This window comes from Salvia splendens, chromosome 16 (genome assembly GCF_004379255.2).
Source record: "Salvia splendens isolate huo1 chromosome 16, SspV2, whole genome shotgun sequence".
Lineage (NCBI taxonomy): Eukaryota > Viridiplantae > Streptophyta > Magnoliopsida > Lamiales > Lamiaceae > Salvia > Salvia splendens.
In genome coordinates this window covers 6,165,995-6,178,433 of record NC_056047.1, presented here as the reverse complement: position 1 = coordinate 6,178,433, position 12,439 = coordinate 6,165,995, and the positions used below count along the sequence as shown (strand labels likewise).

Sequence of the window (12,439 nt, the reverse complement as noted above, 5' to 3'; positions counted from 1 at the left end):
TGGTCGAACTTCTGAGTACCAATAAAAGAAATGGTTTGTATTGAGTTCCAATGATCAAAATTGGATTTCAGTAAGTGAGAAATGATTTGTAGTACGAGTTATGCATGTAGATAAATGAATATGAGACATCTTTTTCAACATTACTCCATGTCACATTGATTTTGTAACGATCATATCAATGGCTTGAGGAAAGTGTACAAAAATATGATTTATATTCCCACAAAATACATATTAAAAATAGTTACATCTGACCATAAATGTATTGGTAAAATCTTTGATTTTAAACATGGATAAAATAATAAATGCAATATTCAGAAGAAAAAAGAAGAGTGATGCTAAATGGTTATAATGTGGCCGGCCATAAAGAGTTAATTTAGTCCATTTACATGTATAAAAAAATTAGAATTACCGATATAAACTTATATGTGTGTGAATGGACTTGTGAGTTGATACTTATCTTTGAATTCCATTACGTAAAATACATTAATATCACGAATTACTGTATACGTTGAGCAACAATCAAGAAATGACAATAGTAATAAGTTGAGCAAAAAATACGAAAGAGCAACACTAACATGTTGAGCAACATATAATGAAGATGATATAAAAGTAAAATCAAGTAGTATAAAATCAAAAATTTGAAAAAAAATCAAATTTTTTTGTTATTTAATTAATTTATTGCTGGCCATATATGGCCGTATAACATTATTCAAAAAAGAAATTCGTGGGTAAGAAATGATTTCAGAGGAATCATTCATCAGAAAAGGGTGATCTACGAGAATGGAGAGGCTATCGAGAGATTCTGCATTCATGATAATGAATTCTGCAAATTATGTTTAGATTGATATAGTCTAGATTGGACAAAATTAAACAAAGCAACGGAAAAGTCCGGCGGGTCGCCGGCATGACTATGCCGCCGTCGCAAAAGCGCGGCGCTCCCCCCACCATGAAGAGCTCATCGTCGGGTCCTCCTTCAGAAAGCGGCTCCTCCAGCGCCAAACCCTCCTCCCCAAATTCGTAAGATCAATTAAACAGAAAATTTGAGATTTTACGCTCTTGCAAATGTTGTTTCCACAATCATTTTTTGTTTGAGTTTGTTGATGTGTTGGAACGTAAATTAAACTAATATAAGCTGTGATCACAATATTTTTTGTCGACGGATTATGAGAAGCTGGTGAGTTTTTTGTTTTCTGCATGACAAGTGAAACGGATATTCAGTGATGCAATGTGTGAAATTTTTCGTTAAATACGGATTAATTTGGGTTTTGCTCCTGATTTAACTAGCTAAAAAGTGAAAAGGGTGCCTCCAAATTTCTTCTCTACGAGTATGCAGGCCATAACAGAAATGCTTTCTTATATTGAGATGACCAAATTGGCCTCAATAATTGAGTCTGAATTATGCTTCTGGTCTTCTCGGGTATTGAAAATTTTGAGTGCAGCCAAAGTGTTTACTTGCTACTACTAGTATAGTTGAGAGCTTCGGCATTAATTCTGTTTATTACTACTCCGTATTAAATATGTGTTTGAATCTTCGCTTCTGTTGAGTCTACCTTTGATTATATTATATCATTTGGTTTAACTCTGTTGAGTACAAACCCATCTCACATCGGGAGGCTGAGGGAAGTTGGAAGGTGTATATAATTTCTGTCCAACCCCAATTAGTTTGAGGCCTTTTGGGAGTGACCCAAAAACAAATCCGTGCGGGTTTGACCCAGAGAGACATTATCAAATGTCTGATGCAGTCAACAATCCGAACAAACTCTTACCTTTTATGTTTGGTTTCGTGCTATATGCAGGTCTATTGTTTGGGAGAGGACAGTGAAGAAACTAAGGCTATCTAAGGCACTTACGATTCCAGATGGAACCACTGTCTCGGAAGCCTGCAGGAGGATGGCATCAAGGCGTGTTGATGCTGTTCTGCTGACTGATGCTAATGCCTTGCTCTCAGGAATTGTCACTGATAAGGTGCTTATATGTTAGCATTATGTGCATGATGTCTTTTCTTTTGCATTTTCCCTTTCTCTTGGACCCTTCTTAAGAGAAAGAAAGAAGGTGAAGCATTTTATAAGTAGCATTACAGGCTCAGAAACTTACCCTTTTCCATATTATTGCTGTTGGATGAGGCATTGTCATTATAAGTTTCTTGAATATACTGACATTCTGATTATGCTTTGGGTGTAGGACATAACAACCAGAGTTATAGCCGAGGACCTGAGACCAGAGCACACAGTAATTTCAAAAGTTATGACAAGAAATCCAATTTTTGTGAACTCAGATTCTTTGGCTATTGAAGCTTTGCAAAAGATGGTCCAAGGTAGAATTGTGTGCTTTGTTTTCTTATGGCCATTTGATACTTAATGCTGAAGAACTTGTTATTAGTACTTGGATTCCAGTTTCCATCAGGCTACTTATGCCTTGACCTGTTTGCTGCTAGTGCAATGATCAACCATTTACTTACATATTTCTGCTACTTATGCTTGCAATTAATCTGCTATGTTTTTTGGGTTTGATAGGAAAATTTCGGCACCTCCCTGTTGTTGAGAATGGTGAAGTCATTGCACTCTTAGATATCACAAAATGCCTTTATGATGCAATATCAAGAATGGAGAAGGCTGCAGAGCAGGGGAGTGCTATTGCTGCGGCAGTTGAAGGTGTTGAACGTCAATTTGGAAGCAGTCTCTCAGGTTAGTTATGCACTTACACTTCAGTATTCCCATCAAGAACATCGAACTAAAGCAATTTATGTTTCTTTTGGTCCAATAAAGCCCCTTCTTTTATTTGCTACAACATAACTCTAGCACATCAGAAATTTCATAAGAATGGATTTTCTACTGTTCTGTTTACTGTTTAGTGCGGGCATCTGTGAACCTTAAGGTCATCTAAATACTTTATATGAGACTAACATGAAAATCCGGGTGAACTGCTGCAGAGAATTGATTTAGCTAAAATATTTGACCGTAAGTGCTCAATCCATAATGTTCCTTGTAAATTTTGATGTTTTCAAGTGCTTGCTATCACTATTCTGCTAGTTCTTTTGACGTTATAGCTCTTTCTTAGCAGTTCATTTTTCTCTGCACAAGTGCATCTAATCTTGATATATTATCTTCTTTGTTTTACTGTCTTCTATATCTCAGCATCATCGAGTTTTATAGAAACACTCAGGGAACATGTGTTCAAGCCTTCTCTCTCCACCATCATATCTGAAAGTTCTAGGTAAATGGCATTTACTGATGGTCTGATGAGATATGATTTACAGTGCATGGTATAAGAAACTTGTGATATTTTTATGTCTTCAGAGTTGCTGTTGTTGCACCTTCTGATCATGTTCAACTTGCTGCTAAAAGGATGCGTGAACTAAAGGTCAACTCAGCTCTTGTTATGACAGGGAACAGCATCCAGGGAATACTCACGTATGATATTTTGATCACAGAATTATACCTCTACTACTGTTTATGAGTGTGAAGATTTGTTAATCATTTTTTATTTTCTAATGACGAGTCAGCTCACTGTTGATGTCTTGTGCTTTTATGTCAGTTCAAGAGATATACTGTACCGAGTTGTGGCCCAAAACCTCTCTCCGGATCTGACTGTAATGGAAAAGGTTTAACTTCCAGTTTTCAAACCATGCAGTCTATTCTATTTCCACTGAGCTATTTGAGTACCTTGCAATGAGGGTGGATATTGACTCTTATCTTCATGCTGCTTTTGTGTCTTACCTATGATGATTTGTATCTAAATGCTTTAAATTATTCATAATTCTCTCCAAAGTTTCTCTATTTTGAATAAATTATCCCTTGGTTTTCCGTCCAAATCGTAATTGATAGCATCTTGGTTACCCTTTAAACTTCAAAATTTTAGTCCTATTGGTTGTGCTTCCTTTAATGGCATGATATGTATTGTTTGGTTTAGGATGTTACTGTTCACTTATCATGGATCCATGCTTTGCTTACTCAAGGTAATGACGCCGAATCCAGAATGTGCGACCTTAGAGACAACTATTCTTGATACATTGCATATAATGCACGATAGGAAGTTCTTACACATTCCCGTTCTTGATAAAGGTGACTGGTGCTTTTCACTGGGCTTTTCCACTGAAAAAGGAAAAACAGAAGAGATTAACTTATCTATCTTGCAGATGGATGTGTTGCTGCATGTCTGGATGTTCTGCAGATAAGTCATGCTGCAATCTCCATGGTGAGATAATTATACTATGTCAGTGTTTTTTCATCGTAAAGACCTGAGAGTAAATTGTACATTTACAACATGATTTTTTTTCAAAATATAGGTATCTTTCGTAGTGGCAACAATGTACGTAGATTCTGAGAACATAGCACTGTACTTGTATTTTATTTCTAACTTTATTTTTTCTTGAAAAGGTTGAGACCAGCTCTGGCTCTGTTAATGATGGCCCAAATACAGTGATGCAGAATTTCTGGGATTCAGCTCTTAATATGGACCCCCCTGAGGATTATGATACCACTAGGTCTTTCTGTTGCTTTTTATTCCAAACTTTTTTATATCGGAGCTGCTTGTGCACTAATATTGCTTCTCTGATACAGTGAGGTATCTACGTCTCAATATGTGGCATCGGAGACTGTAGATCATCAGAAGTCCACATACACATCAGCTGGTCCTGAGAATTCATATTGTTTCAAATTTGAGGACCTTGAAGGGCATGTCCACCGATTTAACTGTGGTATGTGTAAAACCCTTCTCTTAATATAAGTACTCGAATGAGTCCTGATTATGTTTGCCTCATCATATTTACTATACAAATTAAACTTGACATTGTCTTATCAGGCACAGAGCATCTAGCTGAACTTGTTTCTGCTGTCGTGCAACGGACAGGTGCATCCACTCGTCAGACTCGCCCTCGACTTCTGGTGGGTCTATGATCATAAAACCCGTTCTTTCCGGATTGGTTCATGTCAATAAACTCGCTGATGCTTTTATTCTCTGTCAGTATGAAGATGATGAGGGTGATAAAGTTCTGCTCACAACAGATGGAGATCTTGCCGATGCTGTAAGCGGTGCACGGGCAGTTGGCCTAAAGGTCAGAATGATTGTTAACTCATACGTCTTTGCAGAATAGCTGCACATATTTGGAAACATCCATGGTTAAAATTTTCATTTGTTGCCCTTGATCAGGTTGTGAGGTTGCACGTGGACTATATTCGTTCGAAACAAGAAACAAGAAACGTGACAAGTGATATGGTGCGGCGAGTGGAAGCTAATTGGACTCAACTCCACTATGGAATTCTCGGAGGAGCAGCTGTCCTCGCAAGCATTGGTGTTTTGGTCTGCTTGAAGCGCTCTAAAACATGATATACGACACGGTACACCGTTAGCTTCTAGCAAGCATTTTCAAATTTTCATGGCCTGTATGAGAAATGATCAACTGCGAGGTAGAGAGGAACACGAGAGATGGAAGGTGGAAGCTTAACGATTGTTTTTCTTAGGTATGATTAGTTTTTGGTGCAGAAATATAGAGTTACATTGGTTGGTCTCTTTTGATATGAACATGGATATTCATAGGGCCTCTTAGATTGGAAGAGTTCTGCATAATTTTGCCGAATTGCCCACAGAGATGAAATGTAATCACCATTTTTTCTATATTTATATATACAGAAGAGTAAGATCATATTTCGCACTTGTCGTTATGCTCGATTATTAAGGAGAGTCAGATTTAAGTGTAATATTGTATGAGTAACATATAAATTCTGTACTATTACATACATTTTTGTTTGAGTAACATCTAAATTTTTTATTGAATCAAATCTGTGGTCAAGTAATCCGGCATTTTGGATTCGAAGGTGAAAAGGCTCATAGAATAAAACGTTACTTCGCCATATATTTATCACCTTTGATCAATACGAGTTTATTTGATTGCTTCTTTTGCAATCAATTTGTATTATAAATTTTGAGTAAATTGAAGTAATCAAAAGCTCATTTATTTATACTATATTAAAATATTTAAAAATCGTATACAAATATTCACAATTTTTTTCTAATTTTTTAATCGAATTTCGTAGTACTGTACAATATTTTTGTTCTTGTATTCTTGATTGATGTGATTCAACTGCATCCGAGCATAAGAAGTAAGAGATGGAGTATTTCATTTGAATTGGGATTTGCAGCAGATGCAAGGCTCTGCCGCGGAGCTGGCATGCCTTATAAGCCGAACTTTGCTCGTGGGGTCGAGCCGCGCATGGACGCCGTCGCACGAGAAGACGCTACACCAACTCGGCTGCCGCCACTCACTGAGCCCCGCCGTCGTCGCCCGAGTCATCGACCCCTTCCTCCTCAACCAACACTCTCTCGCTTCCGGATTCTTCAATTGGGCGTCCCAGCAGCCAGGCTTCTCCCACACCCCCGACACCTACCAATCCCTCCTCAAATCCCTAGCCATTTCCCGCCAATTCAACTCAATTGATAAGCTCTTGAAGCAAATCAGAGCGCAGAGGGTTTTCTTGCACCCCCGCGTTTATCACTCCGTCATCGCTTCTCTCGTCGCGGGGAGGAGAACTCACACTGCCTTCTCTCTCTTTCGCGACGTTGCCTCCATCGCGCCGGAGATAGGGCCTGAAGCTTGCAATTCGCTTCTGGCCGCGCTGGCGTCTGATGGGAATGTGAAGAGTGCCCGTAATGTGTTCGATGAAATGCTTAACAGGGGTGTTCGCCTCAATACTATTGGTTTTGGGGTTTTTTTGTGGAGGGTTTGCGGAAAGATGGAACTGACTGAGATTCTGGGTTTGGTCGATGATGTAAAAAAGGTTGATTTTTCAGGGGTTAATGGGTCGGTTGTTGCATTGTTGGTGGTTCATGGTTTGTGCACAGAACGTCGGGCGAATGATGCAATGTCTGCATTGGAGGAGTTGAGGATAAGACAGTGTAAGCCCGACTTTATGGCGTATAGAGTTGTGGCTGAGACGTTGCGTCAGATGGGATGTGTGGTTGATGTGAACATGGTTTTGAAGAGGAAACGTAAGTTAGGGGTGGCGCCAAGGGCCAGTGATTATCGGGAGCTTATTCTTCAGTTTGTCACAGAGAGACACTTGTGTGAAGCAAAAGACTTGGGCGATGTGATAGTGAGTGGGGATTTTCCGATTGACGATGATGTTCTGAATGTCTTGATAGGATCTGTTTCGTCTTCTAATCCAGCATGTGCAATCTCATTTTTAAGGTTTATGCTCGAGAAAGAGAGATCACCAACTCTGCTGACAGTGATCAACTTGAGTGAAAACCTTTGTAAGCATGGAAAGGGAGGAGAGTTGGTTGAAGTATTCCAGCTCTTGTCCATGAAAGAGTACTTCAGGGACTTGGAGAGTTACAACGTGATGGTTTCCTACCTTTGTAAAGCGGGAAGAGTTAAAGAAGCTTATCAGGTGCTTCAAGAGATGAAGAAAAAAGGTTTAGGACCCGACGTGTCATCTTACAATTATCTTCTTGAAGCTTGCTGCAGGGAGGATCTTGTGCGCCCTGCAAAACGGCTGTGGGATGAGATGTTTGCAAGTGGTTGTTGTGGTAACTTGGAAAGTTTCAATATCCTTATCAACAAATTTTGTGAAGTAGATCAGGTCGAAGATGCTTGCCACCTGTTTAACCAGATGATCATGAAAGGATTGGAACCCAATGAGTCAACATACAAATCCCTCCTTCAGGGCATCTGCCGGGAGAAAAATGTTGAGTTAGCTCTTGAAATATTCAACAAGGCGGTTGAACAGGACGAAGGACTTGCCAAGGCCTTACTGAATACAGTTGTTCTTTGCCTCTGCAAAGAAGGTAAGATGAAACTCATTCATTTGTTACCTTTTCGGCTTCATATACATTTTATGTTTGTGTGTAAGTTATACTAGATCAGAAAAAAAAGGTGCTGAACTACTTTTCTTGGCAGGGTTTCTCCTTCGGGTTTCTCAATTGTTGCTTGAATTCACTTGTCGCATACGATGTGCAGAATCCCATTTGACATTTTTGCGATACTTAGCTGATGCTGGACAACATTCCTTGGCCTGCAAGCACTTACAATGGATTGCAGACGAAACACCTGAAATGCTACATACTATTCCCCCCAAATTCGCTGCATCACTCTCATCTTCATGACTCAGATTATCAATGGTAATTGCATTAAGAGCAGTTAAGCTGATGGCTCTATAATCAGTGTCATGTAGCCAAAACTAGGGTTATCTATATCACAACTAACCACAGTGACAGCCTTTAAGTTTTTAATTGTAAAATCTATAATATGCGCTTTCATGAAATGATTTCTTTTATCAAATGATTTCTTTTATCATTCACCTCTGTCAAAATATTATTAGCTTACACTAGACTTGTTCAAGGGATCATATACAAAAAAGGCCAGTTTTTGGTTTTGGATTTTTGGTGTTGCATCGAAACATCCTATTTACACTCTTTTGAACAACGGACTAATTTGTGATTTTGGTGCTAAGTTTTAACTGATTGAAAAGTCTAGTGTGGCATTCACCTCTGTCAAAATATTATTAGCTTACACTGTTCAAGGGATCATATACAAAAAAGGCCAGTTTTTGGTTTTGGATTTTTGGTGTTGCATCGAAACATCCTATTTACACTCTTTTGAACAAAGGACTAATTGTGATTTTGGTGCTAAGTTTTAACTGATTGAAAAGTCTAGTGTGGCATCAAATTTCTTCTTTATTAGTACGTAGTTATGACCTATATCCTCTTGCTTGCTTCTTTGAAGGGAGTTTAAACGTGATCATCTAGGATTTAAGGGTGAGCTCTACCCCATTGCAGCCCTCCAAGAAAACTGTAAGTTTTCTTCTGAGTGGTAGTATTATCTTTTCATGTTTGTGTGCTCTAATTTGTACTGACACTACCTTTGAAAATACTGTCTTTTGGAAGTGTGGATTTATGGTACAATTAACTGGTTACCTCTTTTTTTTGCAAACACTTTTCACCACATTAGCAAACACTTTTCCCCTTTTTACCACGGTTATAACACCCCTTTTTTTTATTATTTATAGGGCATCCTCCGGCAGGCTATGATTGATGCAGCAAATGGACACGCTTCAAGTGAGTGATGAGGGCCACACTTTATCCATTTAACAATCTATATCATTCCGTGAAGATGAAGGTTCCAAGAACTTTGATGAAGGTATGGTTTTGAATGGGGACTCCTCCAATATTATGGGAGATTGCTACACCTGGAAGGAACTGCTGGAGTCTCGTTGCGTCGATAATGGTTGTATTGGACTTTTCAGATTACTGCGTTTAAGAAGACGCATCACAAATTGTATATAATCTTAGTCCACCCTGTTTATACTTAAAAATGTTGTGAGAAATGGACATGTTAGTTTGGATAATCAAGAACAATGTGAGATCTTGATGTAAGAAATGCAGGAGAGAAATACTTCCTCCACTGCGAATTAAGTATCCTCTTCAGCAAAAGATGTACCTCCCCTTTCCTAAAAATAGAAACTTTTGAAATGGCATAGATTTTAATATAAAATTAGTAAAGAATGAGCTTCGTCTTATTAGAGAGAATTTGTTTTCTAAAATAGAAGCGTCTATTTTTAGAAGACATGTGGAGTATATAAAAAATATATCTAGTTATATACATAAGAAAAAAAAAGAACTAGTACTAAAGAATCTGCATCGAGGACAAGGGTAAAACTAAAATGTTTTCCATTTAATTCTAACGCATGACACAAGTCATCAGATTTAATTCGTGAAATTGGAGGAAATACATACTCCATCCCATTAAATGTGAAACATTTGGTTTTAAAAACGTTTCATTTTTAATAGGATAGAGGGAGTATTCAATACGCAAAATAGAGTTCCACATAGCATTGAAAGTTTTCAACCAAATTTACTGACATTTTTCTCACATGTAATCTCGAGTCATCCTCCATTAGTCTATACTCGAACAGTAGTGTAGCAAAAATTAGAATTCCATGCCATCAACCAAGAGTGTCACTATACATGCTTTACTTAGTTCTATAAAATGGAATGACATGATTCATGGTTTCTGTCTCTTCTAATGTTAGACAAAAACTTCACGCTTAACAGCTGCACCAAACAAGCAAGGGACAATACTGGGAAACATCAAATGTCAATCTCATAAATCTGCGCCAGCTTTCTAAGTTTTCCTTCTCCAGAAATACTCTCAATCAGCTTAAGTTTATTGTGGTGACCATTCAGAGTGTGACTCTGCATTTTGGCAAGTTGTTCCTCCTCTTTCACTTGTTCCTGCAATAAGAGAGTTAATAGTTAATACTAACAACCACCTCCTTCAAAATAGTTGAAATAGCCAAAAAGAAGGCTTGTTACGTTGAGCAAGAATGCAACTTCTTCAGCATGTTTCTTCACCAGCTTCTGGGCACTTTCATAGCCACATCATACTGGGGGTCCTTGTTGGTCACCCATCTGCACTGTATACGACGTCCTGGTTTTCTGGGACGATCAGCAAACATCTCGATACGAGCAGCCTGGGCCCGGACAGGCCTAGGCATCCACCAACCATGAATGGAACGCTCTCCAGCTCATTGATGAGAGTTTCTGCCTGTTTTTTGTTTTCCACCTCCACTAGGGCAGCATGGATGCCATTCGGTTGCAGGTAGGCATGTATGAACTGAACCGTGATTACTTTGCCGAACTGATCAATAGCAGCTTTCAAGACAGGTTCAGTCACAGCCGGTGAGATGTTGTCCAGATATATAGTCCTCTCCACCTTCTTTAGAAATTCATCATACTCCTCAGTTGATTCCATCTAATGCTGCAAATGCTCCTATATGATAACAAAATAGATGTATCTCAAATCATCTACATAACTACATATCAGAATCTTCGCGTGCCATAATAAAAAAGGATAAAAACAGTGGCCATTCGCTCCCCTGACCCCCCGAACAAACAAACAAACGAAAAACAACCTCTCACTGCTATATTACATCTGCTAGTAGCTATTCACACCTAAATGTCACTTCAAGAACACTCAGACAACACATGTAAGCAAGGAAGTACACAAAGCCTTCCCCAACAACAGGGGGTTCCAATGAGCACAAAACATTAGTTACACCAATGCAACAGATCAAACAAAATAATAATTCCAAGAGGTCAGATGAAACAGCATACTAATGTTATCAGGGAGTCCAACAAGCACTAGACATTAAAACATGATACTAACTCCCAACAAGAACTGATCACATTTAGCCTCTGCACCTCCCAAGTACAACAAATGCTACGAGGGAAAATATTCACCATTTCATTTAGCACATATCAGCAAATGCAAATCATAGTAAATCTAGCAGTAGACACAAGAATCCACTATTCAACTCTTGATTATGGATTGCTCCAACCAAGTCATCACTACTCTCACAAGTCAGGTCGAAATAACCAATAAGCTTCAGATCATAACAAATTGTTTAACAGAAATCATTTCCTCCATCATAGATCATTATAGTGCTCAAAATAACAGAGTACATTCAACAAAATTTATCAGACAACACAATTCTTTCACTTTTTTTTTCAATTTAATTAAATACTTCACCACCTCACTGTGGCATTCACAATCAGTCCAGAAAACTCTCTTCCCCACAGCAAAACAAAATCAATCAATTCAAATCACGAGGGAAATTTCAAATTCAGAAGAAAACCATCCAAGTTCACATTTAAATAAAAACAACATGAACGTCATCAAATCGAATCCAAACAACAACATTATCACAACTCTAGAAAACAAAATTATCTATAGATTTTCATTAATCCACGAATCATGCAGTAAAAATGCGTAATCGATTCACTAGGAGTATTAAAATTCTACACGTTATCAATTAACACCTTTAACAATCAATCAAGTTGAAAATCGTTTTCCCCCAATCTATATCAGGAACCTGATTCTTAATAGCTTTCGTTTTCTGAAGAAATCAACCGTTTTGAGAGTGGGAAGTTCCTACTTTTCTACCTTTTCGTTTTTGCGGGAAGTCGGAAGGTCTCGATTTTGATTGCCTATTTTAACCCTATCGGCGTTCAAAAGTTTTCGTTTGACACTAAATAACACGGGGCTAAATCCGTCAATGGGTTATTTTATTATTTTCGAATATCGTACTTTAATAAATTAAGTTGGGACCATTTTTTGTCATTTTCATCTTCCTGGTTTGGTTGAGATTGTGTAATTATGTCAAAAATATATGCACAGAAAAACTATCGTGGCACTCTTGTGCAATATATGAATACTACTTAGTAATTAAGTAATCAATTCAAAAAATATTCACATTTAATTTTTATAACTTATAAACTATTCAAACATTTTCATATTTCTTAAATATAAAAGTATATTTTTCTTTAATAGATGAATTAATAAATTAAATATGGATGAGGCCGAACAAAATTGAGCTTCACAAAATTCATACACCAACTAAGATCCTCGATGATGCATCAACCACAAGCTGGCGATGCACTTTCG

General features: G+C 37.9%; 2 protein-coding genes and 1 long non-coding RNA gene across 5 annotated transcripts; 2 read left to right on the top strand and 1 right to left on the bottom strand.

The window, feature by feature from the left end:
* The first annotated feature begins 745 nt into the window (after positions 1-745).
* On the top strand, positions 746-5,733 carry LOC121769995 (CBS domain-containing protein CBSCBSPB3-like). Of its 3 annotated transcripts, none has more exons than XM_042166782.1 (14): positions 746-1,017; positions 1,797-1,965; positions 2,182-2,314; positions 2,514-2,684; positions 3,135-3,213; positions 3,297-3,410; positions 3,535-3,601; positions 3,956-4,061; positions 4,136-4,194; positions 4,377-4,483; positions 4,560-4,696; positions 4,801-4,883; positions 4,964-5,053; positions 5,149-5,733. In XM_042166782.1, exons 1-14 carry the CDS (start codon positions 905-907, stop codon positions 5,323-5,325), a joined length of 1,605 nt encoding a protein of 534 aa, XP_042022716.1. In that variant the 5' UTR covers positions 746-904; the 3' UTR covers positions 5,326-5,733. The 3 variants fall into 3 exon arrangements, with proteins under 3 accessions (XP_042022716.1, XP_042022718.1, XP_042022717.1); XM_042166784.1 differs by lacking the exon at positions 746-1,017 and adding an exon at positions 1,390-1,417; XM_042166783.1 differs by lacking the exon at positions 746-1,017 and adding an exon at positions 1,604-1,631.
* Positions 5,734-5,972: 239 nt separating this feature from the next.
* On the top strand, positions 5,973-9,408 carry LOC121772706 (pentatricopeptide repeat-containing protein At5g14080-like). Its single transcript, XM_042169902.1, has 4 exons — positions 5,973-7,782; positions 7,895-8,115; positions 8,720-8,787; positions 9,003-9,408. The coding sequence occupies exons 1-2, from the start codon at positions 6,141-6,143 to the stop codon at positions 8,098-8,100; spliced, it is 1,848 nt and encodes a 615-aa protein (XP_042025836.1). The 5' UTR covers positions 5,973-6,140; the 3' UTR covers positions 8,101-8,115; positions 8,720-8,787; positions 9,003-9,408.
* A 503-nt stretch (positions 9,409-9,911) lies between these two features.
* Positions 9,912-11,812, bottom strand: LOC121770808. The gene is made up of 2 exons (XR_006043864.1): positions 10,309-11,812; positions 9,912-10,227 (listed from the first exon to the last, which is right to left on the bottom strand). It is a non-coding gene; the product is annotated as an uncharacterized LOC121770808 (long non-coding RNA).
* Between the last annotated feature and the right edge of the window lie 627 nt (positions 11,813-12,439).

What these genes read in the sequence shown, in the direction of transcription:
- LOC121769995 (XM_042166782.1), top strand. Translation starts at nt 905, where the DNA reads ATGACTATGCCGCCGTCGCAAAAGCGCGGCGCTCCCCCCACCATGAAG. An exon ending in CAGGAATTGTCACTGATAAG is followed by an intron (nt 1,966 to 2,181) that starts GTGCTTATATGT and finishes CTTTGGGTGTAG; the next exon opens with GACATAACAACCAGAGTTAT. An exon ending in TTTGCAAAAGATGGTCCAAG is followed by an intron (nt 2,315 to 2,513) that starts GTAGAATTGTGT and finishes TGGGTTTGATAG; the next exon opens with GAAAATTTCGGCACCTCCCT.
- LOC121772706 (XM_042169902.1), top strand. Translation starts at nt 6,141, where the DNA reads ATGCAAGGCTCTGCCGCGGAGCTGGCATGCCTTATAAGCCGAACTTTG. An exon ending in TCTTTGCCTCTGCAAAGAAG is followed by an intron (nt 7,783 to 7,894) that starts GTAAGATGAAAC and finishes TTTTCTTGGCAG; the next exon opens with GGTTTCTCCTTCGGGTTTCT.